The 18,982-nt window shown below is 38.5% G+C and overlaps 1 protein-coding gene across 2 annotated transcripts in view; it reads right to left on the reverse strand.

Annotated features, from left to right (window-relative positions):
- Positions 1 to 283: 283 nt before the first annotated feature.
- PDE11A (phosphodiesterase 11A) overlaps positions 284 to 18,982 on the reverse strand; it is a 369,784-nt gene continuing 351,085 nt past the window's right edge. The window contains exons 20-21 of one of the 2 annotated variants that reach the window (XM_079132189.1): positions 5,472 to 5,532; positions 284 to 2,602 (exon numbers count right to left, since the gene is read on the reverse strand). In XM_079132189.1, the coding sequence (XP_078988315.1) occupies positions 2,472 to 2,602; positions 5,472 to 5,532 (192 nt within the window). In that variant the 3' untranslated portion in view covers positions 284 to 2,471. Of the gene's footprint in view, positions 5,533 to 18,982 lie in introns of both variants that reach the window. The other variant, XM_079132190.1, reaches the window with a different exon arrangement.

Consider the following 18,982-nt stretch of genomic DNA (forward strand, 5'->3'; position numbering starts at 1 on the left):
TGAGCAATGTGTAACGGACATAGAAACCCACATTTGGCTGCAGATTCTCCTACCTCCAGAAAAACTTTAATTATTTTGAGAACCTTTTGTTATTTTAAAAATGCCGTCCCAGTATCCCTCTCACGCAGGCGAACATCACAGATCAAGACAAGGTTAATGGGCTAAGTTTACAGTCAAAATTTAAATGCATGCTTCCTCCTTTCAGCCCTTCTCAAAAAGAAATAAAGATTATTCCAGAGCTTTAGTCAAACATTAAGCATTTTATTAAAAACAAATATACTTAGGTCTTTTAAAGCAGACTTTCAAAATCATGGATTAGTCGCTTGTGAAATGGACAAGCATTCTATAATGTAGTATTCTTACAATGAAACACCAGCCTGGGAAATCTACACAAAGGAATGTCTATAAACCACTCAGTTGAAGACATACTTTCCTTCTTTTGTGTAAAAGAGTAACAATTAGGAAGCAGTCAAAAGGGGATCTTTTTTAGATTATTTCACATCAAAATAAAATGGCAAAAGCATTATCCCCCCAAGGAAATGAGACTCAACAAAACCTAGCCTCCTATTTCCACGCTATGCTGCTTTTTTTTTTTTTTTTAAATCCAACTAAATATAACTTAACCTAAATATAAACTAAAGCAAAAGAAAAATTAAGATTCTAACATACTCATAGAGAAAATGAACACAGAGATAAACGATGGTCTCAAAGAACACATTTTTCACAGCAAATACTTACTTAATAAAACAAACATACTTCTGTACCAATGTATACATTCAATGACATTGGTGTAGTTATGCTACGCAGTTAAGTAATTTACTTTTAGCACTGCTGAGAAATGTAGCAAACATGCAAGTACATTCAAAATTAAATTTAAAAAGATGTACAACCCAAAATTACTGAGGGGAAGATAGTGGCACAGATAATACAAGCACAATTTTGGGCATTGCTAAATCTAAATGCTCATGATGAAATTCTCTAGTTCTACCTCGTTTTATTTCTGTCATTTATGTGTCTTATTCTACTATTGTTCACTTAGCAAGTTTATGAAATTTTGGCCTTCTTGTAGCTAGACTGAACCTTTAAAATTCTGGTATATTTGAATTTAGGGCGTTCTTTGCAACAAATGTCAGAAGAAAAATTTCATTATGTTATTCTAAAGCAGATAATGTAACTTCACTGTGGTAGAATTGCCCAGAGTTTTTAGAGCCCCAAATTAGGTTTTGTTTTGTTGCCTTAATGTATCCTTTTTGTCTTTTTCCCCAGTCAAAGCGTTTTTCTTTCTATTTAAATCTTCCTTAAATAGATTACTGTCCCATGTGATGGAAATTGTTTCATACCATTACCAGGGATGATACTATTTTTTTTTTTTTTTTGGTTTTGTTTGACTTTCTGCAGTTCATAAGAGTCAGCAGGAGAAATGGATTTTCAAATAATCATACCTTAAAGTAAATTAAGCAACTGTGCTTAATGACCTAATGCAAGTGGATAAAATACGATAAAATTTTGATACACAGAAAACAACTGAATTCTAGTAGCATTAATGTAATATAATATTATACTGATATAAAGAAATTTAAAGATTATTTTTAACCCAACATGTTTTCAAATATAAAATGCCTGGAAATGTATAGGAATCTCATATTTTAAAAACAGAAAACATACATTCAATTTTAACTTTTCTTGACTCCCTTTATAAATTTATTTCTAAATGAATGACACTTTGTAAGACACCTATGATATGAGAAAATCTACAATTGTTCTTTATGACATAAAAGAATATGTGTTTTTTTAAAAATGTATTGATGACCATATATTTCATGATCAATAGAGGCAGGCTGAGACCATCTGTAATAAAATTATTTTATATTTCTACTCCACATATGTAACTTTATTTTGTGAGAAGATGATCTCTTTGGGTTTTTTGGGTTCTTTTGCCTGTTTTATTTGAGAAGAATAAACAAGAAAATTATCTGGAACAATTTTAAAAAGCAAAACACAGCTTGGTCCTTTGGTGTGGAAAATGAATAAAAGTCAGTGGTTTTATTTAACAAATGGAAAACCTGAGACTGATAAGTCCCAAGATGACAGGTCTAGTCAGTGGCAAGCTAGCATAGAGTTCTGGTCTCCTGTGCACTAGATGGCACCCTTCATAGAATGCCAAGTTGCCCTTCCTGTCAGGATAGGCTGCTTTGTAGGTTGTACATGTATTATCTACATACTGACTAATATGAATAAATAACATCTGAAAAAATATATTTCAGAAAAAGTAGGATGAAGTCATTTTCAGCCATCAGTGCTAAAAGACTTGACGAAGCAAACATAATCTGGTCAGTTTGAGGTTTTACAAGAAGGCTTGCATTTCAAATGCCTTTCTCCAATAGGAAGTAAACATTAACAATAAGGACTAGGACAATTTTCCTTCTTCTGTTTTGGAAAAAGCAGAATATATCGGTAACCATAAACATCTCTCATTCTTGGGAAATTAGAAAGTATTTTACAGAAGGATTAAAAATACCTAAAATTACCAGAAGTTCAACCTTTAACTTCCAGGGTTGTAGATACCAGGAGGGTTGCCACTGTCCTTTACACTCTTTCCTGGCTGTGGAGGATCAGCGTTGTGGCATTAGTCAGCAGTTTCTGAATCTTGACCCACAATAGGAAAGATACCCCGAGACAGGAGAAATAGATGGAGGCAATTACAAACAGCTACTTGATTGATGGTTGACATTGTCAGGGCTCCACTGTATGGCAGATTGCAATGGTGTTGAACTCCCCTTGCTACCAGTGGATGTTGCTATTGGCAACCGTGCAGTGAAGCCAATAAAAAGGCAAGAAAATGAGAGGAAAACTCAACCTTAGTGGAAACCGTAGGGTTTGTGCTGTAAATTATGTTCCCCTTAGCAATATGCAGCATCAATGTTCAGGGTAGCTACAGTGCTTGTAGCTGCCTGCAATCTCTGACAGACCCTGGGTTTGTGCTTTAAAATTTTGCTCTAGATGGACTGGCATCCCTTTGTCTGGGACACTATTTATTTATTTATTGTTGGGGAGGATAACAGATGTGGACTCATCTCTGCCTCACATGGACTGATTTTCAATTCCCATTTGTGATATTAACATGATGTGGCACAATACCCAGAAACACCTGCAGTGCTTGTGAGCTGCAGACACATGATGATCTCACAGACCAGGGTCTATGCGTAACTCCACCCATCCTTTGTTCATCACCTGAAGGAGGAGAGACAGCCCTGCAGAAGCTATTTTCCTTTATAGCAGAGTGATTCAGAAAACTGGCTTAATAAAATCCATAAATCTGAACAACCTCCTCTTACCTGCTCTGCGGAGGCAATTTTTCCTGCACTCATTTTCTCTCCTAGTTTCTCCAGTCTTCCCTGCAGAGACAGCTGTAAAGCGTAGCTAGGAACATTATTTTTTAGTGCTCCCACTCCTTCCTTCTCTCCTTTGTCAAACCCCTCCCTGCTCAATTGTCTCTCTTTCCTAAGCAATTGATGACGGGATTCTACAACCTCATTTTTTTGGTTGGAGGTGCCATTTTTCTTTGTTTGGATTGACTTTCACCTTTCCTTTGGCAGTTCCCCTAACTACCTGCTTCATTCCTAGCTTTCCTTTATGGGTCTTCTTATTTTTCTTCTTCTTCCTTCCCCCCTCCTCTTCACCTGGTTTATAATTTTCTTTTGCTTTGTTTCTTGCCATAACAAAAAATCTCACTTCTTATCTATGATTATCTGGTCCCCCTCACTTCTGTTTTTGTCCCTTAATTTTACTCATTCCTTCAAACATTTCCCCAAAGACTCCTCTGTGCCAGCAAGACAATGTCCCTTCGTGGAACGTGGCACCAATTTCTTTAAGATTTGAGTATTAATATTAATAACTGATATTGATCAGTAAAAGTAAGGACAAAAATGTTTGGTGAATTTTAGATTTTTTTCAGAGCTGGAATGAATCTCAGGTTTCACCTAGTCCAGGGATTTTTCCAAGTCCCTAGAGTCTCTTTGTGGACCACTGTGTATGTGATCGAAGAGTGAAGATTTGTAGGTCTCTGAATCCCCAAACTCTTGCTTCAAACAGAGAACTTCATCTTTTTGATCTCTAATATCTTGGGAATTCCTTGAAGATTCATTTGAACAAAGTTCTAAGGTTAAGATATGTCTGAAAATCATTTCCTAGTGTGATCTCATTTGACAAATTAGGAAGCAAGGTCAGAAAAGTATAGCCACTAGTCCAAAGTTTAGCACTTGTCCAGTCAACAGTGCCAAAGTTATGGTTAGAAGTTGTTCTAGCATCATGTTCTTTGAATAAGACATACCTTGTCCTCGATCTCAGGTACAATGAGCAGCACAGCAGCATTTTAGTCATTGCATCTATTGAATACAGTTTATTCTTATCCATTTTAAATCTGGTTTCCTACAAATTATGTGTTTTCTTAAACTTTCAAGCATTATTTCTTGTACAATAACATTAAATTTTATACCAAAACTCATCACTGGGAGAACTCAAGCCAGTCAGTGCTCAGTCTTTTGACTCTACTGTGTCCTGTAAAATATCTCTCACTGTTGGAAGTAGTTTCTAGATGTTCATATGTCACGTGTGGTCAACTTGGCTATGAATTTCCTCTCGTCTTTGCTTTAATTAAAGTCTGTTAATCCACTCTTCCTGTGACAAAGAAGGCTTGTCTACAATGAAGTCTGAATTTTAAAACTCTAAAAAGGGACCATGATCTCAATGTAGAGTTACAGATCTTGTATAAACACCAGTCAAGAAACACATCTGCTATATTCTTACTATGGACCCTTTGTGGGGAAAACTGGGTGGTATTTATAAGGACAGTGCAGTTTATCTGTTAGGTGGATGTTCTAAAAGCTCTAGTCCATCATTAAGAATCTGTGTGTTTAAAAATAAAATACCTCTGTAGAATACAACTCTGGATTCTTGGGACGATCTGACACAATAGGGCACTCCGCGAGAGGGTGCAAAGGCAGCGGCATTTGACTTGTAACCAAGAGAAGAATATATACAAAACGAAGCAGCACTATGACACTTTCACTGTTTTGTGCAGACTGTCCTCAGGTCCCTGGATCCAAACCAGCCTTCTGCCCACAGCCTTTGTCTCAGCCTATGTTGTTCATCAGGGAAAGTTGAGGATCCAGGCTTTCTGCCCCACCTCCTCCTTTGTCCCTTTGTCACTCTGTCTGCTACTGACCACACTTCAGGGTGAAAGCCTGGGCATGCTTCCCAACACACCCCGAGTCTTTAGGTCTATCTGAGCTAAAGGAACAAAAGGATGATGTGTCTGGACTGAAGCTGATTCATCAGGCTACAGCCATTTTGCAGCAGCTCTGGGAGGACACAGGTTTAGTTTCTGTCCTCCCCAGCCACCACGAGGCTAGCAGGGGTAGGTGAGGCAGCTGAGACCAGCAGTCTTTTTTGATGCATCTCTTCCCACTTACTTCGGTTCGCAGCCACTGAATCTAGCATCGGCTTCAATTTCACATTGACCTTCACCAAAGCCTAAAATGAAACAGAAAACAGGTGGGGAGAGAGGAACAGAAGTCACTGATGGATAGGATTTTCTATCTTCCATTTATAAGGAGAATGGAAACTGGCTGTAAGAATAAAAGGAATTACTTTGGTAAACCTGAGTTAGTTACAAGAAGTAATGTGTTTATTACCATTATGTTGTATTAATCAAGCCTATGCAGAGAATGAAAAAATAAGACAGGACAGCTATGCACAGCTGCAGGGGGAGCCAGCCTCATAGACGCCCATCCTATTTTACAACCACATCAAGCAAGACAGGAAGCAAAATATCCAGCTGCTAATATGTGGATCTTTGCCAGAGAGGGCTCCACATCTCAATAGACTGTGAACTTGAATTTTCACAAAAAGAAACCTACAATTGTATTGTAAAAAAGTCCACATAAAATCCTGAGGCTAGAGGAGGGGCTTACTTTTAAAGCTAAAAGATCTGGGAGCTATGCTAAATACAGAGATCAGCATGGGACCTTCCATGGAAACAGAAACGACAGAAACCGAGAAGAGCGTGGGGGAAGAGAGACAGAGAGCTGTTAGAGGAGGGGAGGGGAAAAGTGGGGTGTGTATGACCGGAATTAGAGGTCCACGGGCTGATGAAGCTGAGGCGGCAGAGCTCTCACTTGGCTCCACACCCTTCTAAATACTGCAGTATTTAACTTCGTGTTTTATCTATCTATCTATCTATCTATCTATCTATCTATCTATCTATCTATCCATCCATCTATCTATCTATCCATCCATCCATCCATCTATCTATCATCTATCTATTTACTTATTTATTTATTTATTTATTTATTTATTTATTTATTTATTTATTTATAACAGAAGAGAGGAACTCTGGAATGATTTAAGCTTCTTAACTCAAAACCTTGAGGGCGGGGCAGTAAGACTGCTCCTTCGGATTTAATGCGCATGCGTCATTCTGCAGGGTCAGGATCCTGCCGGGTGGGCCTGAGGATGCCTCTGAAGTGGGACTAGAACAAATTCAGGAAACAATCGGCAAATATCTTTCAGGTCAGAGGGCAACAGAGTTCACTCTGCCCAGCAGAAAAATTCCATTGTTCTCTGCCTGATTTTTTTTTTTTTTTTTAAGTAAAAGAAATTTAAAAGTCTCTGGAGTTCCTTTTCTTTCTTTTAAATGTATGACTATCTATATTTCAGACTTTTTACTTTTCCCTATGAAAGGTTTCAAACATATTCAAACAGCAAAATACGATTAGCAGAAGTATCTACATGTGAATAAGTATGAATAATAAATGTAAGTAAAACCGCCCATGTAAAACATACGACGAAGGGTTTGGGAGACTTTATACTTTCTGGACAGTCTAATAAAAATGAAAATAAGATTTGGATGATATTTAATCTTTTAAAAATGTGGTCTTGATCTTTTTAAAACATGAGTGTTTCATTGTTTTTAAAATAGTACTTTTCTTCCCTTTGTAGTTATTTTATGTATTTGTCAAGTAATGTGTTATTATGAGAAAATGCCAAAACATAGGTTGAAAAGAAATAGGCAAGAGTAATAATTTGCAATCCTATAACTAGAGAGATAATTACTACTAACACTTGGGTTTTGTCTTGAATGGAATCCCTTTTGTATTTTCTAACTGGACAAATTTTGTAAACATCAAAAATACATTCACAAGGTGGTATTTTTACAATAGCAGTTTACGAATGGGCAAAATATAAGAGAATCTATGGATTTTTAAGCATTTGTAGTTCTTGGGCCTATTTTTCCATCTCCAGGGTTTCAAAGAAGTACATAAACTTGGTGTGGATATGGTGGATCTTCCAGTTATGAACATCTGTGTGTGGGATACATTGCCAATGCTTTATGCACTTCATTTTATATATTCCTGTGCACTTTACAAATGATAAAACATGTTCCCCACATGCTAGGATCCTTATACTCTAGAAGAAAATTAAGAATCTGTATAAGAAGTTAAGGATTCCTTTTGTAATCTTCCCATTTATTTTGGAAACTATAGAGGATATCATTGTTTTTCTCAACTAAAAATCATGGATAGTGTACTAGCCTGCCATATCATTGAGTATATAGCAAAATCTATTGAAGAGGAAGTGTAGAAAGATAACTCTTGAAAAAGTCAAGAAGAGAAGGAATCAGGTAGACATCTTGAAATTTATGTAGACTCATCCTTTGTCAGTTACTAATTTTGTTATTTACAAATTTTCAGATTCTGTGATGGTGAGGAAGATACTGAAGGCATAAACTTCTGAGCACACTGTGAATGTGATTCCCACTGTCATCAAATTGGGGCAAGGACCCACACCAGGAACTCCTTTTCTTTCTTTCTACTTCCATATCCCCTTCCTTCCTTCCTGACACTGTTCTTTGAATGGAATCTTTATGTCATTTGGGTCTCCCTGTCCCTTGAGATTTAGGTAAAAGTTGACCTCAGATCTATTTCATGCTCTGGGGACCTTTTAGAATCCTCCTCATGATTTCCATGGGCTCTTTTTCTTCCTTCTTGACTCCATTTGGCATTGTTGATTCCACTTTGCATCATTCCCTATGTGAAGTTCCATTTCATTTTCTTTTCACAGGAAATCAAATCGTCCTCAGCATTTTGGATGCTTACTAACTCTGCTCCATAGTAGAGAGTCTCAGAGGGGAAATGACTTACCAACGGACTCTCACTCGTGCTCTTCCATGGGAAGAATAGTCTAGTTTTCTTCCCAGTCCTATTCACTGCTTCCATATAGACTACTCTGCCAACCAGTCAGTTTTGTCCAGGTTCTCTGGAATCCTGATGAATTAAAGTTTCTCTTTCAAAATAATAGTTATAAGTTTTTTTCCCTTTAAAGCAATTAATAAAAGAAGGCACATGGGACCACAGGAGTGTTAGCCTTTGGAAAGGTGATGCTCTCATACTCTCTTTTGGACCAATCAGCTTCTTTTGTCCTGTGACCAGATATTATACCCATTATTCCCATGTGGACACCTTGAAGGTGAATCCCATTCATCCCACAGGAAGAATAATGTGAGCACAGAATCACACTACTGTGATTTTGACACACCTCCTGAAAAGCTTTCTCTGGGCCTGTTCTATGGTTAGGGAGTGGCCAATAGCAACACCTTCCAGTAGAAAACAGTTTTTCATGTTGAGGGCGGTGAATATAGTCTCCTCTGCACAACTGCACACCACCTGCTTGTGAACTTGATTCATCCCCTCAAATAACCCTCTACTTCAGGGAGTTACAGGGATACAAGTAAAATTTAGCTGGACATAAGAGAGTGGAGTGCCAGAAATAATCAGATACTCTAATGCATCTTGGTTGAGGTAGTACCTCTCTGCACATCAATGCCCTGTAACAGTGAATTCTCTCTCTCTCTCTCTTTCTGTGTCTATCACATTAAGTAAAAATATCTAATTTTAAATCAGATATACCACTCATTCATATGATGATAAAACAAGGCAACATAATAACTCAGGCAGTGATTAAAATTCCTTTCATTTCCATGAGAAAAATGCAGATGACTGCTTCCTATTCAACACACAGTGTTTTTATTTAGATGAGAACGTGAGGTAGCAATGATCTCCATGGTTTTATTTAGTGTGGTTTGGCACCAGCTCCTCTTTACTCTGATCAAGCCTTTTAATTAAACTGACTACTATAATTCCTATGGAAATTAGTGTTTATGTTATTTTCCTGCTACAAAAGCATTTCTCTAGAACTTATTTTTTTTTAATCCCAGGAGCACAAATTGGAATTTTTTTCTGCTTGAAATGTAATTAAAAACTCATTTGATTACAATATTTCTGGCTCTGTTTTACTTATTAAATTCCTGTAATCAGTTTTCTTTTATGAAGCTGCTGGGAAATGATCTCAAAAGTAACACATTTTTCTCTTCCTTGGCAGGTTCCCGAGCATTTACTAAATTACATTCATAGCACCTGCCCATGATTCGAATTACTCCACCAATTTATTTCTTAAACCATTTAAGTTTATTTGGCTTAGCCCCAAACAGCTTTCTTTTCTTTATCCTGTTCTTTGTTCTCCCTCTTGCTCCCTTTGTGTTGAATAAAATATTGGGGGGAGGGCAGGTTGCCTCTTTCTCAGAATTCCTTCTTTCTCTTTGTTTCCTATTCTTCTGAAACAGAATTGTCACATCAGAAGATCATTTTCCTCTGGCCTAGTGCTGGTTTTAGGAAAAGGGAGCAAAATTCCTATCTTGAGGAATTACTTGTACACTATAAATTTGTTGTATACATGCACTTAGCTAAGGGAATATGGAACTATTAGGATATCAGTAAAGCAAAGGATTATCCACAAACCTAAATTCCAGGATTTATACTGATTGCCTGAAAAGCACCATCAACAAGAGAACTGGGCATCCCTGAAAGCTTGTCATCAGTGAATGACACCTGATGGGTTCTGTGAGGATGTTACTGATGTCTGCCCAGTTGGACTTCCTCCTCAGTGAGAGAGGAAGGCAGAAACCCCACCCAACGGATCACTGTCCATAAGTACCAGAGGCATTCTAAAGGATAGTATGCTATTGTACCTACTGTCCTCTGTGGCAGCCTGGCTGTTTATGGCAACAGACACTATTTAACCAAGTGGTATGCTTTTCTTGTTCTTATTTTAGAATACTGTTCTTTAACTGAGCTGAACTCCAAATCCCTATAACTTCTATTTAGTGGTTCTAATCCCTGGGTGCTCTCCCTTTAATTCTGAATTTTCTCCAGCAGTGCAGGACTGGTGACTCCCATACAGCTCCACATGCAAGTTAAGGAGGAAGCTGGCCTCAAACCAGGATGCACGACTTCTCCCATGGGGCAACCTTATAATATCACCGGGGCTCCTGGTCCATTACAGAGAGGACCTGGGATACTTGCCCTACTAGGGGACACATCTTGGGATTATAGTCATCCAGGAGGCTGAGGATTATAGTCATCCATTCACACTCCCTTGGGTTCTCCTGTGACCAGGACACACAGTTCATTCCATCTTTTATTGCCGTTTTGAATAAGAACACATTCACATAGCTAAAAGCATACAAAAGGGTGAAAAATGTGCAATGTAAAATTTCCCTTTCACTTCCACCCAAAGTACTGGGTTTTCTTCCCAAGAGGCAACAAGTGTATCAGATTTTTGTGTATCCTTCAAGAAATATTCCATCCCTACGTACATAGGATGAGATTTCCTCATTTTTATGGCTACCTAGTATTTCATTGCTGTCCTAATTTGTTTAACTGGCTGTTGTTTTTAATGGAAACTAAGGGTTTATTTTCCAAATAATGCTATCATGGCTATCCTTGTACATAGCCTTTTTGTAGGTATGGAGCTTATCGGAAGGTCAGATTCTAGAACCGGTATTGCTGAGCAAAAAGAGTATGCATTTGCATTTTACAAGATATTACTAAGTCAACACATGCAAACTTTGTCTAAGATATAGAGCAGAGTTCTTACATCAATCATACCTACAAGAGAACCATAGAAACCATAGTTACTGTTTAGATTAGAGCCTTGGAGAAAGGATATAAGGATGGATAAGCTAAGGAGGATACACAAATCTAGCATGTGGCCCTCTCCTCTCTATAAACTTCAGATGCTAATGTGCACACAGCATGCTTGGTCTCACCCAAGCATCACAATCATGTTGTTCCAGAAGATTTGATTTCAGTCTGTCTTTGAAAGAAATACCTTGAGCAATGAGTGAATCTATTTAATTCTCTTATGCTAATCCATTGTCTTTGAGCAGTCACAAGTGTTTCCAGGGTGTTTCACAGGCTGTTACTGTTAGCAAATGTTTCTTGAATGCTTGCTTTGAGTTAGACTGTAGCAAGTTCTCTATATACATTGTCATTTAACTTTCTCCAGAATCTTATGAGGTAGTTTTATGATTTCAATATGAGGTGTCCCCTAAAAGCTTATGTATGAGACAATGCAAGAATTTTCAGAGGTGTAATAGTTAGATTATGAGAGGTGTAACTTAATCAATGGTGATTCATATGGATTAACAGAATGGTAATGTAGTCAGGGAGAGCGTGGCTGGAGGAGGAAGTTCACTGGGGGCACATCTTTGGGTTATGTTTTATCCCTGGTAGGTAGATCTCTCTCTCTCTCTCTCTCTCTCTCTCTCTCTCTCTCTCTCTCTCTCTCTCTCTCTCTCTCTCTCTCTCTCTCTCTCTCCGCCATACCTTCTACCATGTCTTCTGCCATGATGTTCTGCCTCACCTCAGGCCCAGAGCTATGGAGTTGGCTGACCAGGAACTGAACCTCTGATGATGAGCTAAAATAAACTTCCTTCCTCTAGGTTGTTCTTATCCAGTATTTTGGTCATAGTGACAAAAAGCTGACAAAAATAGTTGTAGTTTTATGATTGAGGAAATGAAAACCTAGAAAGTTTAAAGAATGTGTTCATGTCATTCAGGTCTGTAAGTGGAAAAATCGGCTTTCTATTGCAGTTTCTCAAACTTAGTACCATTGATGTTTTGGACCAGATAATTCTTTGCTGTGAAGTGAAGATTGTTTTTGTGTATTATGGGATACTCCAGAAGCCCATAGTATCCTCCCCCACTCTCCACCAAAATATCTAAAATATCAAATATATTGCCAAATGTCCCCTGGGGAGCAGAATCATTCCAACTGGTGGTTCCTCAACTATGGTCATATAGTAAGAGATGGAGCCAGATTTTTACTTGAGCCTGTTTGACTCTAAAGCATTTCGTGAATAGTTCTCTCCCTAGAGAACTAGTCATCCTTCACCACTCAGCTCATACTCTACCTTCTCTGTGAAGTCACTGGTCTTCCAGGGTAGAACCTGGACTCCTCCTGTTTAGGTATGTTTGAAGCATGTTCTCTATTTCTTCAATCATATCTTTCATACTTTGTGTATTTTTTAGTACTTTTAAGATATTATCTTCTGGGTTGTATTGTTTCATACATGATATGTGATTTTTTTCTCTGACTTCTTAAGAATTTCTCTATATCACTGGTTTTAAGTAATTTGATTCTGCTGTGGCTTAATATAGTTTCCTTCTTCTATCTTCTGCTTTGGGCTCATTGAGAATCTTGGTTCCATAAGTCTGTTATTTTCATCAAATTTTGAAAAATTTCCACTGCCCTTTCTTCAACTGCTTCTAATGCTTACATTTTCCTCCTGGGGCTCCAGTTATACATATATTAAGCCCTTTAGTGTTATCCTGAAGCTCAATTGGTGGTCTGTCCATTTCTTTTCAGTCTTTTTTATATTGGAGTTTCTCATTCTGGATGGTTTCTGTTGCTGTGTCACTAAGTTTTTCTTTCTGTAGTGCTTACTCTACTGTGAATCCCATCCACTGTATTTTTCAGCTTAAGAAATTAGAGTTTCCATTTCCAAAACATTGATTTGGGTCTTTTAAATATCTTCCATGACTGTTTATTACACTCAATCTTTCCTCCTGTATCATCCTGAACATATAAAATATAAGCATACTAACATTTCAATGGCCTATTCAATCAATTCTGTGATCCCTATCAAGTCTCACTCTTCTTATGGGCCAAATTTTCTTGCTTCTTTGTTTGCCTGGTAATTCTTGGTTGGAAATTAGACATTGTGAATTTCACGTTGTTGGGTAATAGGGTTTTTTTTCCAATTTCTTCAAATATTTTATTATGAATGTTTCTAAGTTACTTGGAAATAATTTGATCCATTCAGAGCTTATCTTTAAGCTTTGCTAAGTGGGGCCAGAAAGACCTCTAGTCTAGGGCCAATTTGACCCCCACTACTGATGCAATACCCTTTTGAGAACTGTGCATAATGCTAAAGTCTCATGTATTTCAAAGTTTTTCTTTGGTACTCTAATAGGAACGTAGACTATTTCCCAGCCTCTGTGATTTCAAGATTTTTGTTTGTTTTGTTTCTTCCTCATCCTCAGTAGATGGGGTAAACAGCAATGAGCCAAAGATTCAAAGTTGCCTTGAACAGAACTGTGTAGCTCTTTCTTTCCTGGTACTTCTCCCTGGAATCTAACCTTCTTGGCCTCCATAGACTGTTGTTTCTGACTCAACTCAGTGAGGTCACTTGGCTCTGCTTGGATTACCCCTTCCTGTGCCAAGGCTGGATAACTCTCTCTAGGCAGTAAGCAGGGACAGTTTAAGACTCACTTCATTTGTTTCCTTCACAATTCAGTGTATTGTGTTGTCTTTTGCTCACTGTCCAGAAACTTGTTTCATATATTTTTTCTGTATCTCTTTCTTTCTCTGTTTATTTTTTTGGTCTGTTTCTCCATCATGACCAGCAGTGAATGTTCTTCATCACTGATTTAAAACAACTTTGTCTTGCCTTGGGTTGTGTTTGGATCTTGAATGTCCCCAAAGGTCCATGTGTTACAGGCTTGGTTCCAGGTTGGTGCTATTGGGAGGTGGTAGAATTTTCTCTTCCTCCTCCTCTTCCCCCTCTTGTCTCCCCCCCACCCCGCCTTCTCCCCACTCCTCCTCTTTTTTTTCTGTACTGGGGATTGACCTAGGGGTGCTTTAGCACTGAGTTAAATTCCCAGTCCTTTTTATATTTTATTTTGAGACAGGGTCTCACAAAGTTGCTGAGGGCCTTGCTAAGTTGAGGAGGCTAGCTTTGAACTTGTGATTCTCCTGACTTTGCTACATGAGTTGCTGTCATTACAGGCATGTGCCACCATGCCTGGCATGGTGGTGGACTTTTTTTAGGAGAAGGGCTTTTATGAAAGGTTCTTAGGTCACAACAGGTGTATTCTCAAAGGGAATTGTGGGATCCTGGCCCATTTTCTTCCTCTCTTTTGCTTCATGACCACAAGGTGAGCAGTTTGCTCTGCCTTGTGCTCCCTACCATTGCTATCTGGCACCCACATCAGAGGCCCAAAGCATTGGGTCTGCCCAATCTTGGACTGGAATCTCCAAATCTATGAGCCAAAATAAGCCTTCTCTCTTTATACGTTAATAATCTCAGGTATTTTGTTAGAATGGTGGAAAGTTAACCAATAGGTTTACTATCTGTGAGCTCAAAGAGAGAACAGAAATGGAGCCTTTTATCTTTTTATCTCCAGCACCTAGCACAGCAAACCCAGGAGACAGCAGCCCCTTCTCCATCCCTCCCACATACCAGTGGCAGGAAGAAGAGTTAAGGCCAGGAAACCTGTCAGTGGCTGAGAGTAGGGTCAGGACATTCTCACCTGGAAAGAATGCTGGCATAAAAACAAACTTAGAATAACCCCCTCGAGGAACGAATATAGTACTTTCTCTTATTACCATTATTTTCCAGTTCACCAAGCTGCTAGAAGCCAATGCTAGCCTTATTTTCCTTCTGCCATCATGATCCACATCTGCTCTCATCTGACTCTGGGTGTACTTATTGATTGGCCACAATCACACAGTCTTGAATTAGTTGGAATTCAAGAGCTGCATGTGGGACAAAAAAGTAAACAAGGAGCATGATTTGCTTTAAGAAGAAGTGAGTGCTCCTATACTCTGTCATTTGAAAGGGGCACAGAGAAAACTCACCAAATTAAAACCAAATTTGTCTTTGAATCTGAAAATTTCCAATTGTGTTATTAATACCTTTAAAGTTTTTTGAGGAAATTACCTGAGCTAGCTATCCCAATTTTTTTTTTAAAGGACAAATAGAGGATGGTTTTGGCTTCCTTTAAAGTTTTTTGAGGAAATTACCTGAGCTAGCTATCCCAATTTTTTTTTTAAAGGACAAATAGAGGATGGTTTTGGCTTCCTGTTGCTGAATTCTATTTCCAGAGTTGCTTGCAATATGACTTTATATTTTCTGCCTTCCTTCACCCCTACTTTGCCAAAGAGAAATAATTAGAAACTAAGAGATACAATGATTGGTAAAAGAGAAAGAAATTAGCGTATCTTTTGAAATATCATATTTTTGGCTAGAATATAAAGTTAGATTTGGAAATCATTTCAAATATCTATGATGCAATATCCTAATTATTAGGATATGATCACTTTACTACCATGATTATTTCCTTTTTGAGTGCAAAAATCCAATTAGGGATTCATATTTTGGAATGGAAAATCACTGATAATGTGACCAACCAGCATCACCTCTGCTGAAACCTCAACAGGAGGGACAAGAGGCTATGCCAGTGGTGGCAACCCTGAATTCTCACGAATTCACTTGATGGTCACAGGTGCAAAGCCTTTCTCTGAGAAACATGGTGGGGGGATGGTCAGGTCTATTTAAGGTATGTGACTTCAGAAGAAAGTGACCAAATATAGGAGTAAATCTTAACCTTCAAATTAGTGAACTGGTGAATTGCTAACCCCTTTTGGTTCTTAAAGGTTAAGATTATTGTGGTTTAATCTGACAGATCCTGGATTTCATACGCCTCAGTGCTGCAGTTGGCTGAGAATTGCTTTCAGTTCATCAACCCTCCACTCCTCCACATGCCATGGAGGCCAGAGAAATGGTGAACTGCCTGATCAAGACCGAACTGACCACCTCCCTGCAACCTGCCCTCTGCCCTTGGGTTACTCTCAGGGAGTTGAGCTGAGCGGATTATCACCCACCCAGTTGCCCAGCTGAAGACTCCATGGTATCTCCCTCTTCCCCACATCCTGTCAACCACTACTTCCTGTCAGCGCAGCTCCAGAGTATCTGTATGTCATCCTATTGCCATCTCCACAACTCTCGTTCAGGCTACCATCATACAACTGATCGAATCCCACTACAGCATCCTCTCGAGTCTCCCAGCCTTCCTCTTGCTCCTGTCCAATCAACTCTCCACATTGAACCCACCATGGAGTGGTGGATCAAAAAACAAATCTAAGCTTTCATTCTCTGCTTTGAGCATTTCCATGGTTCTCATTTCATAGGAATATGATTATATCAAATCCAAATCCCTCAATGTAACCTATAAGACCCTATCGGAAAAGAATCACCATAGTAAAAGAGAATGAAATTCAGAAAAAAACCTACAAAACCTGTTGAAAAACTTGGACTAGGGTACGAAACCAGAAATTTGAAATGTCAAAATAACTCCTTCAAGTTTTCTAGAAAACTTGAAATACACATCTTTCTATGCAATTTAACATTTTCCTACTTTAAAAAAAAAAAAAGGCTAAATTCCACATGGCAGTTTGGCAGGGAGTAGTTGAAGTGCTAGTTACCTCGTGAGAGCAGATGGAACTGACTCTGCAGCCCAGATGGAGGCAGCACACAGACTCCGAAACCTCACTTTTTTTCTCCCCAGTTCAATGGCTTTTGAAACTCAAAGTTGTGTAAAAATTAATTTGCACTAAATTGCTTAAGATAATGTATTAACTGCTATATGAGGCTTCTGGCTGTTTGAAAAAATTCCTTCGAAAAAGCAAATAAATAATAGTGAACATGAAGGCAATCAAGATTTCTTTGGATAAATGTTTTAAACATTCATATTAATGATACCAGCCTTACTATATCCTTTTTAAATAATTTGCTACAGTTTGAAAACTATCAACATTGCACATGTGTATGTTTTCTTTGTTTCTCTCCTTTGTATGTTTTCTCATTAAATCCTCAAAATAATCAGATGAAGGAGCTATTTCCTTATCAACCCATTTTGAGATGAGGAAATCTGACTCAGAAAGGCTACATAATTTGCCTGGGGCCACAGAGCTGGGGTACTGACCCAGGTCTCTGACTTCAGAGCCCACTTTATAACCAATTACCATATTTGTAACACTGGCACACAATTTTGCATTGGGCAGTGCTGCTAATTGCAGTTATGAATGAAAAGTGAATTTCTAGACAGGTATTTCTTGTCTATCCTAAGGACTATCTGATTATTCAATAAATGTTTTCCTTAACAGACTCAAGTGCTGCTGTGGTCTCAGATGTGTTTTGATTTAGGTCTGAAGAGATCAAGATTGGTTACCTTGGAAAACAGTGAACATGGTTCAAGGTTATCCAATATAAGGCTGATGTTTGAGAAGAAAACCAAGGGCAGAATAAAATAAGCCAAGGTAGAGGCAAGGACTTTGAATAATGGCATAACAGCAGCTGATGATCTGAAATATTTATTATTTATTGAGTTCTTCCCAGGCTGGAACACAATAGAGTTGTTTCTTTATTTGGGGACATCATCATTTATTCTGCTAAGATTGTTGTATTTCCAGCAGAGTTTGTTAATTCCTTGCCCAATATGAATTTTAGCTTCCCTTGAGCTTAGGAATAGCCAGGGAGACTAAAGCAGAGTTCATAAAAGAAGTTCAGGGAAAACTCTTTAAAGGGATCTTAGCTGGGAGATGTATTCTCTCGCTCTTATACCTATCTCTTTCTTACTGCTTTGATATGAACTTGGTGGCTGGAACCATAGTGGCTATCTTTTGTCTATTAGGCAAACTTAAGCATGGTAACCATGTGCTAAAGAAAGATAAAAGGTGTCTGGGTCTCTCATGGCTTTGTAGCTGTCATACCATTAGCAGTCCAGAATTAGCCTTTCTAGATTATTTTTATCGGTTAGTAGTAGGATGTAATTCCTTAGTGATAAAAATTGATGTCATATGTAGGTCTTTATTTTTAGACTACCTGACTGATGGTGGAGTGTTCTAAACATCTTGATCCTTGAACTGATTCTCTGCATTGTACTTGTGCATGGACTCTAGTAGGCAGCAGAGGCTATATGTTGTCACTTTATACTTTCTCTGGTAACTGCAACTATTCCATGTGCTCTGCACATAATGCAGACTTGACCCAGAGGAGTGCCCAGGGATTGGTGTAGGATGGGCATGAGACCCATGCTAAGCCAGTCAGATTTGTCTTGGGGTTTTACCTGGAACTATTGGAAATCAAGCTCTCTTTTTATCTTTTCCTTTGATGTGATACAAGGACTTGAGAGTGTGGGCCTCTGTTACCAGAGGAAGTGTAAGGGGACAACATATAGCCTCTTCTGTCTATTTGAAGCCACATAAAACCCACTTCCAACAACAACAGCTAACAAAACAGTTAACAAAAGTTAACTCATCTCACACACACACACACACACACACACACACACCCATGAGAGGGCATTACTTTGTTCAAGTGTTAAGGTGTCTAGCACTTTCTGGCAAGGACATGTGGGCCAGTCTGGTTGAGAAGAAAGTCAAAACATAGGTCAGTAGCAGAGAACAGAGAACACATGCCCACAGTATCTTTGAATCCTCTGGATCCAGCTGGATCCAGTTAGTCATTGGTTCCTCACTTGAAGCAACAAATTTCCATTTCTGCTCAAGCTAACCTGAGTGAGCTTCTGAACTCCAAATAAGGGATCTCTTGCTATTGCCATGTGATGTTCTCTGCCATTGCTAGGAGTTACATGAGTTTGAGCTCTCCCAACTGGCTTTAGGGAGCCCTGCCTTACATAGCAGAGAAACTTGGTGCAAACACTTGCTTACCAGTCTTTGTACCCCAGTTAGTGTGAGTCAGAGACTAACCAGCAGTCATCTCTCTTTTCCTTAAGCCTCA

The sequence above is a fragment of the Sciurus vulgaris genome (genome assembly GCF_902686455.1).
Source record: "Sciurus vulgaris genome assembly, chromosome: 3".
In the NCBI taxonomy this organism is placed as follows: domain Eukaryota; kingdom Metazoa; phylum Chordata; class Mammalia; order Rodentia; family Sciuridae; genus Sciurus; species Sciurus vulgaris.